Consider the following 23,116-nt stretch of genomic DNA (forward strand, 5'->3'; position numbering starts at 1 on the left):
ACATGGTTCTTAGATGCTGTACGTCCCCAGTCCATGGGTCAAAAAAGAAGATTCTCCCAATTCGTGTAGCCACAGGGGATGGCAAACCCAAGATCAGCAGGCTGGAAAGCAGGGGTCTTACAGAATTCTGCTGATTCAAGAAGCCACAGGGACTGGTGAACCCAAGGTCAGCAGGCCAGAGAGCAGGGCTGTAGCAAGCTGTGAAGACTGAGAAATCTCAAGTTCGTCAGGCGAGTTGCTAGTTCAAGCCCCAAGAACCAGAGCAAGAGCCAGCTGCAAGATCTAGAACAAGAAAAAGCCACTGCAAGGCAAGCAGGAAGGAACTAGGAGGAGGAGGGTGGAGAGATGACGGCTGAGGGGGCAGTGAGCTGCCACAGGCCTGGACCCCACTGGTATCACTCAGCAGATTCTATTATGGTATCATGGATCACATATCAGGTTTCATAAGGATGTGATCACAACATTACGCAACTGCCAATACACTGAGAATCATGGCCCAGCCAACCTGACACATATCTTAACCATTACACACCTCAACACAAACAAAACAAAAATCCTTACAACTGGACCAATAAGCAACATCATGATAAAAGGAGAAAAGGTTGAAGTTGTCAAGGATTTCATTTAACTTGGATCCACAATCAATGCCCATGGGAGCAGCACTCAAGAAATTAAACAACATATTTCATTAGGCAAATCTGCTGCAAAAGACCTCTTTAAAGTGTTAAAAAGCAAAGATGTCACTTTTAGGACTAAGGTGTGCCTGACCCAAGCCATGGTAACTTCAACTGCCTCAGATGCATGCAAATGTTGGAAAAAAAAAAAAGATGTCACTTTTAGGACTAAGGTGTGCCTGACCCAAGCCATGGTAACTTCGACTGCCTCATATGCATGCAAAGGTTGGAAAATAAAAAAGGAAGACCAAAGAAGAATTGATGCCTTTGAATTATGGTGTTGGCAAAGAATATCGAATACACCATCGACTGCCAGAAGAATGAGCAAATTTGTCTTGGAAAAAGTACAGCCAGAATGCTCCTTAGAAGTGAGGATGGCAAGACTTCCTCTCACATACCTTGGACACGTTATCAGGAGGGCAACTGTTGCTGAAGAAGGGTGTCATGCTTGATAATGTAGAAGGTCAATGAAAAAGAGGAAGACCCTCAATGAGCTGGATTGACACAGTGGCTGCAACAATGAGCTCAAGCATAGCAACGATTGTGAGGATGGTGCAGGACCGGGCAGTGTTTTGTTCTGTTGTGCATAGGGTCACTATGAGTCAGACCGACTTGACCACACTTAACAACAGGATGAACCTATGAATCAAGAAATGAGACCCAGGCTCTGCTATGGAATACTCAGAGTCTAGTAGTAGAGAGAGACCTTGAGGTTGAATGAATGAGACTGAAGAAACTGGAGTGGGCCAGTCTTAAGTGCTAGGCTGAGAAGTTTCTACTCTCTCCTGTACAAAGTAGGGCACTGTTAAAGGTTCTTGAACAACGATGGGCATAACCAGAAACAGGCATTGGGCAGGGTGGTGGAAAGGCTGTCCCAACCACCCTTTAAGGGTCTAGAGGGCCTCCTCCCTGATCAAGGTTGCTCTGCCCCACTACACCAATATCTGAACAAAGGCGTCCCTCTGCCAGGGAGCAGCTCCCAAAAGGCTGAATACTTACTTCCTGATTAATTGGGCCTCCATGTTGTCTGGGAGAAAGAATTCATAGTTCCTGTAGCTCACTGCTTCTCTTCGATACTGGCCTAAATTAAACACTGAAAGCAGGGGGCCACCAGTGAAAAGGTTGGGAGGGTCCCAGTGGGACCTCAGAGGTGAAAGGAGGTAAAATTTGTAGCTACATAATGTACTTATAAGAACACAAATTATGACCACCAGATGATTTCTTCCTCACAACAACCTTGCAAAGTAGGAATGACCATTTCCATTTTACAAATGAGGAAAGTTGATATAGGAAGTAACTTTCACAATTAGTAAATGGGGAGCTGGGACTCAAATCCAGGCCTGTTTGACTCCAAGCCTACTTTATCATGAACCCCAACACTTTTTTTCCCATATATGTACCTGTATGTATATATGTACATGCATGCATATATGTGTATTTTATGTATATATGGAAACCCTGGTGGAGTAGTGGTTAAGCGCTACGGCTGCTAACCAAGAGGTCAGCAGTTCGAATCCGCCAGACGCTCCTTGGAAACTCTATGGGGCAGTTCCACTCTGTCCTATAGGGTCGCTATGAGTCGGAATTGACTCAACAGCAGTGGGTTTGGTTTCTATATATATATATATAGAAATGCTGCCATTTCAACATTTTTTACACGTACAGTTCAGTGACATTAATTACATCCATCATATTGTGCAAGCATCATCACAATCCATTTCCAAATTTTTCCATCGACCCTTAACATAAGCCCAGTACCCCTTAGGCAATGACTCCCCCTTTCCTCCTCCCTCCAGCCCCTGGAAAGCACTAATAAATTGTAGTCTGTATACATTTGCCTATTCTAGATATTTCATATAAGCAGGATCATATAATATTTGTCCTTTTGTGACTAACTTATTTCACTCAGCATAATGTTTTCAAGGTTCATCCATGTCATATCGAGACTTCATTTTTCTCTATGGCTGAGTAATATTCCATGTATGTACTACATGTTTGTCCATTTATTTGTTGATAGACGTTTAGGTTGTGTTTTTTATCTATTTTGAATAGTGTTATAATGGACATCAGTGTACAAGTATGTTTGTATTCCTGATTTCAGTTCTTTTGGGAATATATCTAGAAATGCAATTACTGGATCTTATGGTAATTCTATGTTAACTTTTTGAGGAACTGACAAAATCTTTTTGTACCATTTTACTATCCCACCAGCAATGGATGAGTGTTCCAATTTCTCCACACCCTTACCATCTCATGTTGTTTTGTGTGTGTGTGTGTGTGTGTGTTTTAATCATAGCAATCTTAGTGAGGGTCAAGTGGTATCTCACTCTGATTTTTTTTTGCCTTTCCCTAATGACTAACGAAGGAGTCCTAGTGGTGCAGTGGTTAAGCACTCACCTTGCTAATTAAAGGATGACAGTTTGAGCCCACTTAGCTGCTCCATGAGAGAAGGATGTGGCAGTCTGCTTCCATAAAGATTAAAGCTTTGGAAACCCTGTGACGCAGTTCTACTTTGTTCTATAGGGTCATTGTGAATCAGAATTGACTCGATGGCTATGGTTTGCTTTTGGTTTTTTGGCATATCTTTGTTGTCCCTTATTTCCTCTAATACTGACACATTTTGTGTTTTACTGATTTTTTTATAATAATTTTTATTGAGCTTTAAGTGAACGTTTACAAATCAAGTCAGTCTGTCACATATAAGCTTATATACACCTTACTCCATACTCCCACTTACTCTCCCCCTAATGAGTCAGCCCTTGCAGTCCCTCCTTTCATGACAATTTCGCCAGTTTCTAACCTTCTCTACCCTCCTATCTCCCCTCCAGACAGGAGATGCCAACACAGTCTCAAGTGTCCACCTGATATAATTAGCTCACTCTTCATCAGCATCTCTCTCCTACCCATTGTCCAGTCCGTTCCATGTCTGATGAGTTGTCCTCGGGAACGGTTCCTGTCATTGGCCAACAGAAGGTTTGGGGACTGCGACCACTGGGATTCCTCTAGTCTCAGCCAGACCATTAAGTCTGGTGTTTTGAGAATTTGGGGTCTGCATCCCACTGATCTCCTGCTCCCTCAGGGGTTCTCTGTCGTGCTCCCTGTTAGGGCAGTCATCGTTTGTGGCCGGGCACCATCTAGTTCTTCTGGTCTCAGGATGATGTAGTCGCTGATTCATGTGGCCCTTTCTGTCTCTTGGGCTCATAGTTATCGTTTGACCTTGGTGTTCTTCATTCTCCTTTGCTCTAGGTGGCTTGAGACCAATTGATGCATCTTAGATGGCCGCTTGTTAGCATTTAAGACCCCAGACACCACTTTTCAAAGTGGGATGCAGAATGTTTTCATAATAGAATTATTTTGCCAATTGACTTAGAAGTCCCCTTAAGCCATAGTCCCCAAACCTCCGCCCTTGCTCCGCTGACCTTTGAAGCATTCAGTTTATCCCGGAAACTTCTTTGCTTTTGGTCCAGTCCAGTTGAGCTGACCTTCTGTGTATTGAGTATTGTCCTTCCCTTCACCTAAAGTAGTTCTTATCTACTAACTAATCAGTAAATAACCCTCTCCCGCCCTCCCTCCCTCCCCGCCTCATAACCACAAAAGTATGTGTTCTTCTCAGTTTATACTATTTCTCAAGACCTTATAATAGTGGTCTTATACAATATTTGTCCTTTTGCCTCTGACTGATTTCGCTCAGCATAATGCCTTCCAGGTTCCTCCATGTTATGAAATGTTTCACAGATTCGTCACTGTTCTTTATCGATGCGTAGTATTCCATTGTGTGAATATACCACAATTTATTTAACCATTCATCCGTTGATGGACACCTTGGTTGCTTCCAGCTTTTTGCTATTGTAAACAGAGCTGCAATAAACATGGGTGTGCATATATCTGTTCATGTGAAGGCTCTTATTTCTCTAGGGTATATTCCGAGGAGTGGGATTTCTGGGTTGTATGGTAGTTCTATTTCTAACTGTTTAAGATAACGCCAGATAGATTTCCAAAGTGGTTGTACCATTTTACATTCCCACCAGCAGTGTATAAGAGTTCCAACCTCTCTGCAGCCTCTCCAACATGTATTATTTTGTGTTTTTTGGATTAATGCCAGCCTTGTTGGAGTGAGATGGAATCTCATCGTAGTTTTAATTTGCATTTCTCTAATGGCTAATGATCGAGAGCATTTTCTCATGTATCTGTTAGCTGCCTGAATATCTTCTTTAGTGAAGTGTGTGTTCATATCCTTTGCACACTTCTTGATTGGGTTGTTTGTCTTTTTGTGGTTGAGTTTAGACAGAATCATATAGATTTTAGAGATCAGGCGCTGGTAAGAGATGTCATAGCTGAAAATTCTTTCCCAATCTGTAGGTGGTCTTTTTAGTCTTTTGGTGAAGTCTTTAGATGAGCATAGGTGTTTGATTTTTAGGAGCTCCCAGTTATCTGGTCTCTTTTTGTCATTTTTGGTAATGTTTTGTATTCTGTTTATGCCTTGTATTAGGGCTCCTAAGGTTGTCCCTATTTTTTCTTCCATGATCTTTATCGTTTTAGTCTTTATGTTTAGGTCTTTGATCCACTTGGAGTTCGTTTTTGTGCATGGTGTGAGGTATGGGTCCTGTTTCATTTTTTTTGCAAATGGATATCCAGTTATGCCAGCACCATTTGTTAAACAGACTATCTTTTCTCCAATTAACTGACACTGGGCCTTTGTCAAATATCAGCTGCTCATATGTGGATGGATTTATATCTGGGTTCTCAATTCTGTTCCATTGGTCTATGTGCCTGTTGTTGTACCAGTACCAGGCTGTTTTGACTACTGTGGCTGTATAATAGGTTCTAAAATCAGGTAGAGTGAGGCCTCCCACTTTCTTCTTCTTTTTCAGTAATGCTTTACTTATCCGAGGCTTCTTTCCCTTCCATACAAAGTTGGTTATTTATTTCTCCATCACATTAAAAAATGTCATTGGAATTTGGATCGGAAGTGCGTTGTATGTATAGATGGCTTTTGGTAGAATAGACATTTTTACTATGTTAAGTCTTCCTATCCATGAGCAAGGTATGTTTTTCCACTTAAGTAGGTCCTTTTTAGTTTCTTGTAGTAGTACTTGTAGTTTTCTTTGTATAGGTCTTTTACATCTTTGGTAAGATTTATTCCTAAGTATTTTATTTTCTTGGGGGCTACTGTGAATGGTATTGAATTGGTGATTTCCTCTTCGATGTTCTTTTTGTTGATGTAGAGGAATCCAAGTGATTTTTGTATGTTTATCTTATAACTTGAGACTCTGCCAAACTCTTCTATTAGTTTCAGTAGTTTTCTGGAGGATTCCTTAGGGTTTTCTGTGTATAAGATCATGTCATCTGCAAATAGAGATAATTTTACTTCCTCCTTGCCAATCCGGATGCCCTTTATTTCTTTGTCTAGCCTAATTGCTCTGGCTAGGACCTCTAGCACAATGTTGAATAAGAGTGGTGATAAAGGGCATCCTTGTCTGGTTTCTGTTCTCAAGGGAAATGCTTTCAGGCTCTCTCCATTTAGAGTGATGTTGGCTGTTGGCTTTGTATAGATGCCCTTTATTATGTTGAGGATTTTCCTTCAATTCCTATTTTGGTGAGAGTTTTTTTTTTTTAATCATAAATGGGTGTTGGACTTTGTCAAATGCCTTTTATTGATTTTTTTTTGTAGTGAACTATTTTGATTCTCTTCTTCCCTTTTGAGTGTTTGTTTTGTTTTTGTTTTTAGATATTTTCTTTGTGGTTACCACGTGTATTACATTTAACATCTTACATTTATAACAACTTGGATTAAATTTATTCCAATTTAACTCAGTAACCTTTGAAATCTGTAAATGTATACTGTTTTCCCCCACCCCATTTATGTTGTTATTATCACGAATCACATCTTTATGCATCATGTGTCCTGCAGCATACATTTATACTTATTTTTATGCACTTGTCATTTTAAAGCATGAAGGACATAACCACTAGAATTACCAAGAAAAATACCTTAAAACTTACCATTATATACCTACTCTTGTAATTACCTGTAAAGGAGTTTTTTTTTTCTATCTACAGCTTCAAGTTATTGTCTAGTGTCCTTTCTTTCCCATCTGAAGGACATCCTTTAGCGTTTTTATAAGGCAGGTCTACTGTTATAAACTCTGTGAGCTTTTATTTGGAAATGTTTAATTTTGTCCTCATTCTTGAAGGATAGTTTTTTTTTAATTGTGCTTTAGATGAAGGTTTACAGAGCAAATTAGTTTCTCGTTAAACAATTAATACACATATTGTTTTGTGACATTGATTGACAACTCCACTACCTTTCAACACTCTCCCCTTCTCGACCTTGGGTTCCCCATTATCAGCTTTCCTGTCTTGAAGGCCAGTTTTGCCAGATATGGTATTCTTGGCTGACAGTTCTTTTTTTCCAGCATTTTAAATATGTCATTAATTGCCTTCTGATCTCCAAGACTTGTGAGAAGAACACTGTGTTTCAGTATTTATGTTTGGTTTCTTTTTATGTGTCTATTTTTTATTTAAAGTCTCATTTTTTTCATGCATCATTTTCCTGATTTTCTTTAGCTCTTTATATTTTCCTTTAAATCTTTGAGCTTGCTTAATATTGTTGTGTTATATTCTTCCAATCTGTTTACTATTTGGGCCTCCATAAGTACAAATTCTCTCTCTTCATCTTGTTCACTTGAATGGATCATCATTTCCAGTTTGTGGCCTTGTAATTTTTTTGTTGAAAGTAGGACATTAAAATTTTACAAGGTGTTAGCTTTCTCAAGTCTCCTGAGTGTTTAGTGTTTTCAACAGCACTACTTTCTGCAAGAAACTCTTAGATGAGCAGAGCCTGCAGGCTTTGCTTACCATTTTCTTTCCCTTTCTGTGGCAACTCCATTTCAGTCCAGACCAAGGGTTCCGTCTCTCGGAGGCTCCCAAACAGAACAGAAAACATACTCTAGTCGATTCATCCTCCAGGGGGCACAGATTTGTCTTTGGTTATCGCTCCCTCCTCTGCTACATGATGGTTGTGTTTCCCTCCAGACCAAGTTTGCAGTCCTTTAGTGCCTCACAAACTGGTTAGAAAAGCCACACTAAATGAACCATCGTCTGGTGGGTGTAGCCCTCAGTCCTGATCGCTGCTCCCTCCCCAACTCTGTGAGGGCTCACTTATCTTGGAGTCAGAGATAGAGGCCTGTCACTATGCTCAGGTGAGCAATGGGCCAACAGGGACTGTGGCAGCCATCTGTCTGGCACGCTGGGAGGGTGAGGTGCAGTTATACCCTGAATGGAGCACCAGGGAGATCTGATCTGTTTATATCAAAGCTAGAGATCAGGACCCTTCCCTGTGCACAGGTGAGCCATGTGTTGCCTGGAGGAGTGGGCTCTGCTGTAGCCATCAGTTGCGAGTCACTGTAGCCATTCATGATGGCTTCCAATTTGTAAGGCTGGGTATGGGGGGGTGGAGACATTGGAAAAAGCTTTTTTTCTACCATAACAGATTTGTTGTTGCCTTGGGTCTGTCTGCAGCTCCTTGCAGCTGTCTTTTGTCCACCATTTTATAGTCCCTCAGGGCTGAGCAGATTTTTTCTCATTGCATTTCTTGGTGCATATGTGGAGAAGGTTGGGAACGTAAATCTGTTTGTGCAGTTATCTTCTCAGAATCCCCACATACTACATTTTTATACATTATGTCCCCCGTGGCAAAAGTTTATACTTATTTTTTATGCATTTGTGAGCATAAAGTATGAAAAATGTAACAACTAGAATTACCAAGCAAAAATATCTTAAAACTACCTTTAATGGAGATATTTTTTCTATGTACAGCTTTGAGTTAATGTCTAAAATGTCTAGTGTCCTTTTTTTCATATGAAGAGCTCCTGTTAGCATTTCTTGTAGGTCATGCCTAGTGGTTACAAACTCTCTCAGAATTTGTTTATCTGGAAATGTCTTAATTTCCCCCTTATTCTTGAAGGACAGTTTTCCAGATATAGAATTCTTGGTTGTCCAACACTGTTAATGCTTTACTCCATTGGATAGATAAGGAAGCTGTGATCCAGGGGGTAAAAACAATAATCAAGTGTCAAACAGTAAATGAGGTAGTGGCAGAATCATATTGGGCTTTCTGAATCCTAGTCCAATGTTCTTTCATTTCTCTGTATCATGAGGGAGAGCCTAAATTTGCTGCCCTCTCTAGGTCATTCCCATTTGTAATGGTGAAATAGTAGAGAGGAGGGAAGAAAAGGAGGAGAAAGCAGATAAGCAGCTGAAGAGGTAAGTCATATTTCACTCACTCATTCAACAAAGACTTTCTGAAGCCTACTATGTAAAGCAGGTCATGAATTCTGGAGTCTCAGCGATGAAGCAGATCCTCATGATGGGACCCTTAAGGAGCTCACAGTCCAACAGCGGGTCAAAGAGAAAACTAGTAAAGAGAGATCTCTCAACCAGTTTAAGTGTTTTAACGAGGCAACACAGAGCCAAGCAAGAGAGTGAGGGGAAAGAAGTACTAATTCCACTTGGAGTGATCAGAGAAGGCTATTGATACTCTTGTCTCAAATACTACACTGAGAAGCTTCCGCTTTCTCCTGTGGATGTTCTTGAATGACTGGCTAAGGAGCTCAGATTTAAACCTGCAGGCTAAGGGGGCCCTTGGAAGCTGTAGGCATGGTTAGCTTTGTACTTTGAAATATGACTCTGGAGGTCTCTGTGAGAATAGATTGGAGTGGAGCAAATGGAAAGCAGGGGCATTAGGGCAGAGACCCACCTGCTACTGTCCTATGTTTCCCTACACTCAAGAGTGGCTCCTTGAGCCTGAACTCCTCCACATAAGCTATTCCTTCTCTCCATCTCTTTTGCCAATGTCCTACTCCTTCCACAGGACCCAGCGCAAATACACTCTATCTGGGAAGTATTGCTGCCTTCCAGTTAGTGATTCTCTCCTGTGAGCCCCCTTAGCACTCTGTTGCAGAATTCCCAGGTGACAAGTGGTACTCTTGGCATCCCCAGCCACACTGAGAACTCTCCAAGGACAGGGCGAGAGTCTCATCCATTTCTGCTTCCCAATGCCTAGCATGGCGCATGGAAAACTCTTGAGGAACTCTTCAAAGTGAATTATAGAAAGTAGATGAATGGAATGAAAAAATTGGAGAAAGAGAGGAGAAGACCTGGAGAGGGAGAAGCAGGGAGACAGGTGGATACAGTGTTGTGATGGGCAAGAGAAAGAAGGATGGGGATAAAATGAAGAAAAAGAGAGTGTGGGGCCAACGTGGGATTATTTTCTCTTCCTATCAGTAGAGCCAGGCATTGAACCTCATATAATGAAATTCAGGCTTTGAAATCAAATAGACCTGGGTTAATATCCTGGTTCTGTCACTTACTGGCCTTTCAGGGCAAGGCACTTTTTGGGCAAGGTAATCACCTCTTTACCCTTAATTTCCTCAATTATAAAATGGTGATAAAATTGTAATTCTAATAAAAATGGTAATATTGTTATGTTAATGATAGTAATTGTAACCAAAATAGTTGTTTCTCATTGGCTTGTTTTGAAGTCTTGAGATCATGGAGCTCCTTGAGAGCAGACATCTGACCTTATTCGCTTCTCTACGTTCAGTGCCCAGCGTGGATTTGGTCACAGAGTATGTGCTCAATAATTTGTGAAATTTATCAGTGTAGTAGTAGTAGTAGTCTTATTACAGGAATGAAGGTGATGAGGAATTTTTGATGTGAGGCCTTTGGCCCCTCTGAAGCCTTCTACTTTGCTGTGTTTTCAGCCAGTGATCTGTAGGGGTCTGGATAACACAGGGTTCCAGAAACATACCTTTAGTTGGTGTTCCTATCCAGTTGAGATATCTTGTGAGCTTCGTGGAGATGTAGGTCTTTCCTCGAGCTGGTAAACCCACCATGATCACCATCGTGGGGGAATTGGTAAACTGTGGGATGGATGCTGGAATACAAACAGAGCCTTAAAAACTTATCCTCAGGTTCATATGAACTTCTGGTATCGGTTCAGAGATACAGGGTTGGAAAGAGCATCTCTTCCACCATTACAACAAGATTTAAAAAAAAAGCTGTAAAAAATGCAAATTAATAACTTTTCTTGAACTCATCAGAAAACTGAGGTTGCAGGGCAAACAGCTAACCCAAAATCTGTAGAGACAGGCATCTGTAGAAACAGGACTCAAGCATTTGCTTACCTGACATAAATACCACTAAGATTCAGCTAAAATATTTTAATGAATTACTAAAGACCGGCTGTGGGCTAGTATGAGTATGAAGTCCCTAGGGACTGTAGACAAAAGAGATTTTGCACCCTTTTACAGATTTCTAAGGAATCCCACCAGGTGGTGATACGGAAGACTAGGGAGAATCCTGAGAAAGATCTCCTGTAGTTCTGGGTTGGGGAGGGGAACAGCAGTCAATGCTGAAATTCTGCCCAGACCACTTCCACCATATCCCTTATGGAGCAAAGCCTTAATATTCACGGGAAAAAGCAACAGAAGTGTAGTCTGAGAGCACTGGTGGACACACACTGCAACTGACAGAAAGGAATGGTCCAAACCACTGAAACTCTGTACAGACCAGTCTACCCTATTGTCCCTAAGGGACAAAAACCTTAATCTGCAGAAGGAAGGGCAACAGAAAATGAGGGCACTGGTGGAAACCTACTACAACTCGGAAGGAAAACAGGGAAAAAATGCTCTAAACCTACAGGGAGGCCCAACAATATATCTGGAGGAGGGGCAAGAACACTTCTGAAGGCCACACCTCTAAGAATCAGGATAAAATTGTATAAGACTGAGTCTTAATCAGAACATTAAAGAATGTCCCTAATCCTCCACTCACCACTAAGGGACTAAATGCATCAAGTAAAAATAACAGTGGCTATGGGAATATATATCTGAAAGAACTGAAAACAGGGACTCAGATACTTTTACACCAATGTTCATACTAGCATTATTTACAGTAGCCAAAAGGTGGAAACAATCCAAGTGTCCATCAACAGATGAATAGAGAAACAAAATGTGATATATGCACATAATAGAATACTATTGAGCCATAAAAAGGGATGAAAGTCTGATACATGCTATGATATGGATGAACATCGAAAACATCGTGCTAAGTGAAATAAGACAGACACAAAAGAGAAAATACTGTATGATTCCACTTATATTAAAAATCTAGAATAGGAAAATTCATAGAGATAGAAAGTAGATTAGAAATCACCAGGGGCTAAGGGGCCTGGGGTATGAGGAGTTATTGCTTAATTGCTTAATGGGTACAGAGTTTCTGTTTGTGGTGATGAAAAGTTTTGAAAGTAGATAGTGGTGATGGTTACATAACATTGTGATTGTTATTCATGCCACTGAATCTTATACTTAAAAATGGTTAAAATGACAAATTTTATGTTATATATATTTTGTCACAATATAATTTTTTTATTTGGATAAGTTATAGGACAGCATTACATTACAAAAAGCAATGCAAATCCATGGTACCAAAATTACAGAAATTATACAGCAAAAAGGAGAAAATAAAAACCACTCATAATGAGTCCACCTAGCCATGGCCATTGTTACCATTTTGCTGAATAGCCATCCGGATATTTTTTCTAAATATTTAAATTTCAGTAATATTTTGTAGTTTTCAGTGCAATAATCTTGAACATTTGTGGTCAGATTTATCCCTAAGTATTTCATACTTTTAAATTCTATTGTAAACGGTATTTTTTGTTTTGATTTCCACTTGTTTATTGCTATTATTTAGAATGCAATTGCTTTTATTTGATCTTGAGTCCTGCAACCTTGCTACACTAACCTGTTGCCTATTGGTTCTAGTAGCTTTTTTTTTTTCTGAGGTTTCATCACAAAGACAATCATGCCTTCTCTGAATAAAGACAGCTTTTTTTTTCTTTTTTAAAATTCAAATGTCATTTTTTTTTCCTATCTTATTGTGTTGGCTAAAACTTCCAGTAAACTGTTGAATAGATCGATAAGAGAAGACATTCATGTTTTGTTCTTGATCTTTGGAGAAAACAAAATTAACATTTTAGCATTAAGTCTAATATTAGTTGCAGGTTTTTTTGTACGTGCCCTTTCACAGGTGTAGGTATGTCCCTTTTGTTTGTAACTTGCTGAGAGTTTTTATCACAGATGGATGTCGGATTTTGTCAGATGCTTTTTCAGCATCTATTGAGGTGATCATGTGGCTTTCATCTTTTAGTCAATTAATATGATGAATGACATTGATTGATATTCAAATATTAAAAGTCTTGCATTTCTGAGATAAACCACACTTGTTAGTAATGTATTATTCTTATTTTTATCTTATTGTGGTAAAACATATATATAAAATATTTGTCACTTTAACTGGTTTTAAGTGTATACATTAATCTAAAAAAAATAACATTGGAATGCTTCTAGAAGAGCTACAAGAGATAGACTGTCTCCAGGGAGCAGCGCAAATGGAAGAATCAAGGCAAAATATATATATATATAGTCTGAAGAGACAAAGAAATCATCAGAACCAGACACAGGTATGACAGATGTTGGAATTAGGGAATTTAAAATAGCCATGATTAACATGTTAAAGACTTTTTTGGAAAAACTAGACAATATGCAAGACCAGAAAGGTAATTTCAGCAGAGAGATATAAACCATAAGAAAGAATGAAACGGAAACACAAGAGAAAAAACACAGTAACAGACTGGAACGATGTCTTCAATGTGCTCATCAGTAGACTTGATACAGCTGAGGAAAGAATAGGTGAAGATGAAGGTAGGTCAATAGAAATTACATAAAATGAAATGTAGAGAAAAAAAGAGGAAAAGAAAAAAAGAACTGTAGGACAATATCAAACAGTATAATATTTGCATAACTGGACACTAGAAGGAGAAGAAAGGCAAAATGGGGCAGAAGAAATATTTGAAGAAACAATTGCCAAAAAATTCAAAATTAGTGACTGACACTGTGGGTCAAAAATTCAATTCAACCTTTGTCTTTGGTTCCTGAAAGATAGCCATTGAAATTTCTCAAACAATCAAGGTGCGTTTGTTTTGTAAAACATCCAGGTAATACTTAAGGATGTACAAATGAGTGGGAGCCCTAAAGACCACACCTGGTCAGCCAACCTTAGGAAAAGAGGAGGGCATGATGCAACCAATCATAAACATTCAATGATTCAATCAATCATGACTGTGTAATTAAGTCAAATAAAGGCCCTGAACACAAAAGTAGTTGGGTTTCCAGGTTGCTGGAAGATCTCAAAGCACATGGGAAGGTGGTGCATCCACTAGGACATGGAAGCCCAGCACCAGGAACCCTCCCAGACCTCATGTCTCTTTGGTTGTACTCTCTTGGGTTATAATAAATGGGTAACTGCAATAGGTAAACCAAAAAAAAAACCAAACCCATTGCCAATGAGCTGATTCTGACTCATAGTGACCCTATAGGACAGGGTAGAACTGCCCCCATAGGGTTTCCAAGGAACATCTGGTGTATATGAACTGTTGACCTTTTGGTTAGCAGTCATAGCTCCTAATCACTATACCACCAGAGTTTCCATGAATTCTGTGAGCTGTTCTAGAGAATTAACAAAACCACAGAGAGAAATGGGGGTGAGCAGGGGCTGGCATCTGCCTATTTAGCAGTCTGAAGGACAGAATACTTTTAATTTGTGAACTCTGACTTAGCTCTGCATGGTTAATTCACAGAATAGCTGCATATGCACTCTATCTGAAAGACAGAGTCCTTCTAACTTATGTGAAGACATAGCTCCGGGTGACCAGGAGTCAGAGAAAGACTGTGCAGGCACTCTATCTGAAGTACAGAGTCCTTCTCCCTTGTAAGGTCTGCTCTAACTCTGGGCAGTTAGGGTCAGAGAACGTGTCATGTGTGTGGCTGGCAACGAGGATAATGGAGATGTAGGAAGATGAAGACTGGATCCAGTTTCAGGTGGGAATTAAATTCATGCTGATCTTTACCATGCAATTATCAATAAAGGTGGGATTGGCCCACCTTGTCCCTTTAGTGTAGTTAATGCAGGCACCAAACCACAGGAGCAAGAAGCTCAGAAAACACCATGCAGGATAAATATCCCCAAACCCTACACTCTAGCTAGCAAATTTAAACTTCAGAAAGCCAGGAAAAAAAACAAAATCTTGAAGGAAAGGGGAAGGAGGAAACATCTTACCTAGGGAGGAACAAAGAGAAGTTCAGCAGGCTTCAGAAACCACATAAGCAAGAAGACTGTGGAACGAAACCTTTAAAATGTTCAAAGAAAGAAATCTGCCAGTCCAGAATTCTAAATTCAGCAAAATAATCTTTCAAAAATGAAGGCAAAATATTTTCCAAAAAAAACAAACTGAGGAAATTCATCACTAGTGGACCTGCCTAGGAAATTTTTTAGGTAAAAGGGATACGAAACAGGTCAGAAAATTAGATCTACACAAATAAATAAAATGAAAAGAGTTGGAAAAGGATAAATGAAGGCAAAGTATAACCTTTTATTTTTCTTATTATTAGTTGTTTTAAAAGATAACCATTTAAAGCAGTAATAGTAACAATGTATTCGGTGTTTACAGCATATGTAAAAATAAAATGATTGCAACAATAACATGAAGATGGGACATGAAATTGGGTGTAGTATTATGTAATGATGGATTCTCATTTAAAATGCACATTGTAAACTCTAGAGTAATCAAAAAGTTTTTTTTAAAGAACATACAAATAATAAGTAAATAAAACAAAAAACCAAACCCAGTGCGGTCAAGTCGATTCCGACTCAGCGACCCTATAGGACAGAGCAGAACTACCCCATAGAGTTTCCAAGGAGCGCCTGGCAGATTTGAACTGCCGACCCTTTAGTTAGCAGCCCTAGTACTTAACCACTACACCACCAGGGTTTCCAAATAAGTAAATAGAGGAGATAAAATGAATCATAGAAAATGTTCAGATGAAACCAGAGAAGGCAGAAAAGGAGGGGAAAAAGGAACAAAGAACAAATTCAATGAATAGAAAACAGTAAGATGGTAGATTTCAATCCAACTATATTAATAATCACTTTAAGTGTTAATCACCTAAGCAAATCAATTAAAAAACAGAGACTGTCAGATTAGGAATAAAAGCAAAATCTAACTATACACGATCTACAAAACATACAGCTGACTCCAGTTCTGGGACCTTCTTTTATCTCCCACTAACTAAACTATAAAGCCTTAATAGAATGTATGGAAACCTACTTGAAAACTGAAAAGTAAGTATTGACAAGTTGATCAGGGATAAACACGAGTTTGAAGTACCACCTAAACAGTTATGAGCTCAATGTATTTTCTCTCTCTCCAGTACCCCAGGCCTGAATTTAACATGGCCTGAAACCCAGAAGTGAACACTGTTTAGCAGACAGAGTGAGGTACAGGAGCCTTGTAGTTTTGGCTTGAGGAGTGAAAAACAGAACTCTTAAAGCTATGAATGAGAAAGTGGGGGAAATCCTCTGGGTTTTTATTTACTCTACTTCTTCTTTGGTTCCACAATGGGCAGTGGCAGCAAAGGTGGTCCCAGCAAAAAAGGTGTGTGGATTGAATTGTGTACTCTCAAAACAGCGTTGTAAATCATAATCCCTTTAATTCCATATGGGAATAGAATTTTCTTTGTTATGTTAATGAGGTCATATTAATCTAGTGTGTATCTTAAGCCAATTACTTTTTGAAATATCAAAAGAGCCCATCAGGCACAGAAGCAAGGAAGCACAGATTGGTGAAGATAGATAAAATATGAAGATCACCATGGAACCGAGGAACAGAAGCTGAAAAGAGACAAGGACCTTCTTTCAGAGCTGACAGAGAAAGAAAGTCTTCTCCTAGAGCTGGTCCCCTGAATTTGGACTTCTAGCCTCCTAAAAAAAATGAGAAAATAGATTTCTGTTCATTATAGTCACTCACTTCCGGTATTTCTGTTATAGCAGCACTAAGAAACTAAGACAAGTGGCCCAGAATGAGCGTCTTTAGGAATCAAAACTCTGAAGAAAAGGAACCTCCCTTTAGGCGGAGCCATGGCTCCAAGAGGGCAATATGAATCCTTACACTAATTTTTCCTCTCTCTCTATCCTCCAGCAACTTGTTCTTGGAAGTGGTACAACCATGAGAGTGGACAGTTTCTGAACAGAGGACTAAAATGGGAGTCCAAGTAACCAGGAAGCACTGGGAAGAGGAAGGAGCTTTAGAAAGCAACCGCATAAAGTTGTTTTGAAACTCTGGGGTCACCCCTGACCTGTGAGTTCTTTGATCTAATTTAACTAGCATACAAAGACTTAGAAAAATGAACTAGCAAGTAGATCTCCAGCCGTGTCCCAGTTTACCACTAGGTGGAGCATATGCAGGACAGACCTAAATAGTTCTGCAAAGTCTTTGAAAACGGTAACCTACAGAACGCTGAGGCAAAAACATCAACCTACTCCATAGGATATAAATAAGATTAAGAGTCTCAAAACAATTCTCACAATGTTTAGGACAAAAACTAAAATCGATCAGCATACAAATAACTATGAAAACCTCAACTAACATGGAAAAAGACAATCAATAGACGTGAATGATGAGATGACAGATTTAAAACTATTACAAGAATTCTTCAATGAGCAATCATGAACTATCTTGAAATGAATATTTAAATAGACTTGGCATCAGGCAGAGCCAAGATGGTGGAATAGACAGATGCTTCTGGCGAGCCCTCTTACAACAAAGACCAAAAAAAAAAAAAACCAAGTGAAATGAGTATATTTATGACAAGCTAGGAGTCCTGAACATCAAAGACTAGCTTGGAAAACGAACCGAGGGGCAGGGAGAGGAAGACACCATTCAGAAGTGGAGAGGAGTTACTGGACCTGAATGGTGGGGAGCCCTTAGGCACCATTCCTGGGAGCAGCTGTGATGAGCTGGTACTGGTGTTCAGCCCCAGTTTCCTCAGGGAGAAGCAGCCAGCCACACAGCCTACTCACACCTCCAGAAACAGAGAAGAATGGTGCTCTCGGCAAAAGCTAAGTACTTAAGTATATTTTACCAGACCCCCCCACCCCAATCCCAAGCCGGTTTCAGCGGCTGATTTCCCTGGGCCTGAGATAGGCCCTGTTGAGCACCTAGAGCCATCCTCCCGGCCTTGGAGAAGGAATAAATCTGCAATTGGGGGAAAAGATAATTTTCAGCTCTACTAACCAGGGGGACTCAGAACAAAAGTGGCTCCTGTCCAGGCAGAAATGGTACATGGACTTTGAGTATCTTTCCCCTCTCCATGGACCTGTGTGGGCCTATTTCAGGAGATTAGGCCCTTGTTGGCAGATTCCAAACAATTCCAGCTCTAGGGCAGAGAGGTAGGTGTTTGGTGTTTGACATTGCTTTGCCTCTTAAACAGGGTCCTCACCTACCCACATCAGGAGCCTAAGGACTGGTGGCTCCACTTGGGTCACACAGCCACCCATGACAGTGGTCCAATGATAACTGGTACCTCCCAGTCCTTACAACCAAAAACATTGGGTGCCCATGGTCTGTCTGCAGAACTCACCCAACTGTATAATCTAGGGAACAGGGACACGCTTTCCACAGAGACACTTGGGGGTCGATTCTCAGCCCCCTGCCTTGTTCAGAGTGTGATCTCCTGCTACAGCCATATACCAGTACCTACACCAATCACCCCTGCCCCTCTCAGACTGTAGGACAGAGCCTGTACCACACACCTGATGATCAGCTACCTGGACACCTGAGCTGAATTCATACAAGAAAAGTGAATGGACTCCCAGAATGATATACCTGATAATAGCTCTAGCCATCTGGTGACAGACGTTAGAGCTCCAAAGGTGAAAATAATCAAGCTACCTCACTCAAACATCCCATTTGGGCATTTTTTTAAAACAAAACAAAGCAAGAGGCTATGACACAGTAAGCTAGCATAAAATAAACTAATACAATAACTTATAGATGGCTCGGAGACAACAGTCAATATCAAGTCACATAAAGAAACAGACCATGATCGCCTCAACAAGCTCTGAAAACAAAGAATCCATAGATCTTCTAGATGAAAGTACATTCCTGGAATTACCAGAGGCAGAATACAAAAGGTTAATATACAGAACCCTTCAAGACATCAGGAAGGAAACGCAGCAGTATGCAGAACAAGCCAAGGAACACACAGATAAAGAAATTAAAAAGATTATTCAGGAACATAATGGAAATTTTAAAAAGCTAGAAAAATCCATAGACAGACAGGAACCAGAAATTCAGAATATTAACAATTAAGTTACAAAGGTAAACAACTCAATGGAAAGACAGAGGAGCAGAACTGAGCAAGAAGAAGGCAGAATTTCTGAACTTAAAGATAAAGCACTTGGCACTAATATATTTAAAGAAAAATCAGAAAAAAGAATTTAAAAAACTGAAGAAAGCTTAATAATCATGTGGGACTCTATCAAGAAAAATACCCTACGAGTGATTGGAGTAACAGAACAGGAAGGGATAACAGAAAATACAGAGAGAATTGTTGAAGGTTTGTTGGCAGAAACCTTCTCTGATATCGTGAAAGATGAGAAGATATCCACCCAATATGCTCATCGAACTCTCATCGAAAGTCACCAAGACATATTATAATCAAACTTGCCACAACCAAAGATCAGAGAGAATTTTAAGAGCAGCTAGGGACAAATGAAGTCACCTACAAAGGAAAGTCAATAAGATCAGACAAAAAAAAAATTTTTTTTTTTTACTTGGGAGAAACCATACAGGCAAGAAGGCAATAGGATGACTTTTATAAAAAAAATTAAAGGAAAAAAAATTGTCAGCCAAGAATCTTACATCCAGCAAAGCTGTCTCTCAAATATGAAGGTGAAATTAGGACAATTTCCAGATAAACAGAAGTTTAGGGGATTCCTAAAAAACAAACCAAAACCACAAGAAATACTAAAGGGAGTTCTTTGGTTGGAAAATCAACATCAGCTATCAATCCAACACTAGAACACTGGGCAGAGAAATCAGAAATCAACCCAGAAAGGGAAATCACAAAAATAATTCAAGATAAAAAAATGCTCGAAACAGAAACAGTGGTTATTATGTAAAAGAAGACAACATTAAAACAATAAAGAGATGAGGCAGGGCCAAGATGGCGGACTAGGTAGACGCTACCTCGGATCCCTCTTGCAACAAAGACTCGGAAAAACAAGTGAATCGATCACATACATAAGAATCTACGAACCCTGAACAACAAACACAGATTTAGAGACGGAAAACGAACAAATACGGGGGAAGGAGCGACTGTTTTCGGAGCCTAGAGCCAGCGTCCCAGTCAGGTTACCTTGGCGCCGAGATTAGGTCTGGGCCCAGGGGAGCTGAACTCATAAATCATGTGACGGCGCAAACAAGGGGCGCAGCCCTACCCCCCTGAACTGAACTTGGGAGGGGGCTCAGCCGGTCCGCGTGGGCGGCGTGGCGACGCGGCTGGTGGGAGAAGTCCTCGGGAAGCAGTGACTGGTTTTGGAGCCGGGAGTGCAGCATACCAGCCAGGGAAGCTTGGCACCAGGCTTTTGACTGGGTGCTGTCATGGCGGAAGCACGGGGCGCAGCTCTACTTCCCTGAACTAACACCGGGAGGGGGCCCAGCCGGTCCGCGGGGGCGGTGTGGTGACGCGGCTGGCAGAACGAGAAGTCCCCAGGAGGCAGTGACTGATTTTGGAGCCGGGAGACCAGCGTCCCAGCAGGGGAACCTTGACGCTGGGCTTTGGATTGGCAGCGGAGGATCTGACCGCGGCTTCAGCGGGCCAGACCCCCGGGGGCAATCTCCACACAGCCAGCACACATAGGCGAAACGCCCCTCGGGAATCTCAGATAAAATAGTCATTCCAAGCAAGACAAGCAACTCTGGCTATATTCTGAGGTACTACTCTCCTATCTCTCTGATCCCTCCCCCACCCTCCCCAGGTGGCTTCATTAACATAGGAATTTCCTGAGCCAGAGGGAGACGGCTCCGGCTCCATGGCGGCTTTGCTTCCCCCCCGCTTTTTTTTTTCTTTTGGTCTTTTCCTAACCCACTCTTCCGGCCTGAGAGAGGAACCACAAAAAACCCAGGGACCAAAAATCCATCCCTAATTGGACTAAAAACACAGAACCACCTACAGCCAAGCGTATATGATCCAAATCTCGGACTTTCATCCTTACAGGGAACAAGGTGGCAGTTCTAATCCAAAGGCAGTTCTGATAGGGATCTGACTGCATTTTTTTTTTTAGCGGATTTTCCGGAAAAACAAGTTTCCCAGTGAAGGCTCAGAGAGAGCAGTCCATATCAAACCACATAAAGATGCAGACCATGACAGCTTCTACAACCCCCCAAACAAAAGAATCAAAATCTCGCCCAAATGAAGATACAATCCTGGAATTATGAGACACAGAATATAAAAAACTAATTTACAGAATGCTTCAATACATCAGAAACTAAATAAGGAAAACTGCAGAAAAGGCGAAGGAACACACTGATAAAACAGTTAAATAACTCAAAAAGATTATTCAAGAACATAGTGGAAAAATTAATAAGTTGCAAAAATCCATAGAGAGACAGCATTCAGAAATCCAAAAGATTAACAATAAAATTACACAATTAGACAACGCAATAGGAAGTCAGAGGAGCAGACTCGAGCAATTAGAATGCAGAGTGGGAAATCTGGAGGACCAGGGAATTAACACCAACATAGCTGAAAAAAAATCAGATAAAAGAATTAAAAAAAAATGAAGAAACCCTAAGAATCATGTGGGACTCTATCAAGAAGGATAACTTGCGTGAGATTGGAGTCCCAGAACAGGGAGGGAGGACAGAAAACACAGAGAGAATAGTTGAAGATCTGCTGACAGAAAACTTCCCTGACATCATGAAAGACGAAAGGATATCTATCGAAGATGCTCATCGAACCCCATTTAAGATTGATCCAAAAAGAAAAACACCAAGACATATTATCGTCAAACTTGCCAAAACCAAAGATAAACAGAAAATTTTAAAAGCAGCCAGGGAGAAAAGAAAGGTCTCCTTCAAGGGAGAATCAATAAGAGTAAGTTCAGACTACTCAGCAGGAACCATGCAGGCAAGAAGGGAATGGGACGACATATACAGAGCACTGAAGGAGAAAAACTGCCAGCCAAGGATCATATATCCAGCAAAACTCTCTCTCAAATATGAAGGCAAAATTAAGATATTTACAGATAAACACAAGCTTAGAGAATTTGCAAAAACCAAACCAAAGCTACAAGAAATACTAAAGGATATTGTTTGGTGAGAAAACCAATAATACCAGATACCAGCATGACACAAGGTCACAAAACAGAACATCCTGATATCAACTCAAATAGGGAAATCACAAAAACAAATTAAGATTAATTAAAAAAAAAAGCTCATAACAGGGAATCACTGAAGTCAATATGTAAAAGATCACAATAATCAAAAAGAGGGACTAAATACAGGTGGCATAGAACTGCCATATGGAGAGGGATACAAGGCGATATAGAACAATACAAGTTAGGTTTTTACTTAGAAAAATAGGGGTAAATATTAAGGTAACCACAAAGAGGTATAACAATTCCATAACTCAAAATAAAAGCCAAGAAAAACGTAACGACTCAACAAACATAAAGTCAAACACTACGAAAATGAGGATCTCACAATTTACTAAGAAAAACCTCTCAGCACAAAAAAGTAAGTGGAAAAATGAAATTGTCAACAACACACATAAAAAGGCATCAAAATGACAATACTAAACACTTATTTACCTATAATTACGCTGAATGTAAATGGACTAAATGCACCAATAAAGAGACAGAGAGTCTCAGACTGGATAAAGAAACACGATCCGTCTATATGCTGCCTACAAGAGACACACCTTAGACTTAGAGACACAAACAAACTAAAACTCAAAGGATGGAAAAAAATATATCAAGCAAACAATAAGCAAAAAAGAAGGGGAGTAGCAATATTAATTTCTGGCAAAATAGACTTTAGACTTAAATCCACCACAAAGGATAAAGAAGGACACTACATAATGATAAAAGGGACAATTGATAAGGAAGACATAACCATATTAAGTAATTATGCACCCAATGACAGGGCCACAAGATACATAAATCAAATTTTAACAGAACTGAAAAGTGAGATAGACACCTCCACAATTATAGTAGGAGACTTCAACACACCACTTTCGAAGAAGGACAGGACATCCAGTAAGAAGCTCAATAGAGACACAGAAGACCTAATTACAACAATCAACCAACTTGACCTCATTGACTTATACAGAACTCTCCACCCAACTGCTGCAGCGTATACTTTTTTTTCTAGCACACATGCAACATTCTCTAGAATAGACCACATATTAGGTCATAAAACAAACCTTTGCAGAATCCAAAACATCGAAATATTACTAAGCATCTTCTCAGACCACAAG

General features: G+C 40.1%; 1 protein-coding gene across 3 annotated transcripts in view; it reads right to left on the minus strand.

The window, feature by feature from the left end:
• The window catches only part of PFKFB1 (6-phosphofructo-2-kinase/fructose-2,6-biphosphatase 1), a 185,712-nt gene that overhangs the window by 41,824 nt on the left and 120,772 nt on the right, over positions 1-23,116 (minus strand). For all 3 annotated transcript variants that reach the window (XM_023539368.2, XM_064278359.1, XM_064278358.1), the window contains exons 2-3: positions 10,486-10,611; positions 1,674-1,767 (exon numbers count right to left, since the gene is read on the minus strand). In XM_023539368.2, coding sequence (XP_023395136.1) covers positions 1,674-1,767; positions 10,486-10,611 — 220 coding nt within the window. The remainder of the gene's footprint in view (positions 1-1,673; positions 1,768-10,485; positions 10,612-23,116) is intronic.

This window comes from Loxodonta africana, chromosome X (genome assembly GCF_030014295.1).
Source record: "Loxodonta africana isolate mLoxAfr1 chromosome X, mLoxAfr1.hap2, whole genome shotgun sequence".
Taxonomy (NCBI): domain Eukaryota; kingdom Metazoa; phylum Chordata; class Mammalia; order Proboscidea; family Elephantidae; genus Loxodonta; species Loxodonta africana.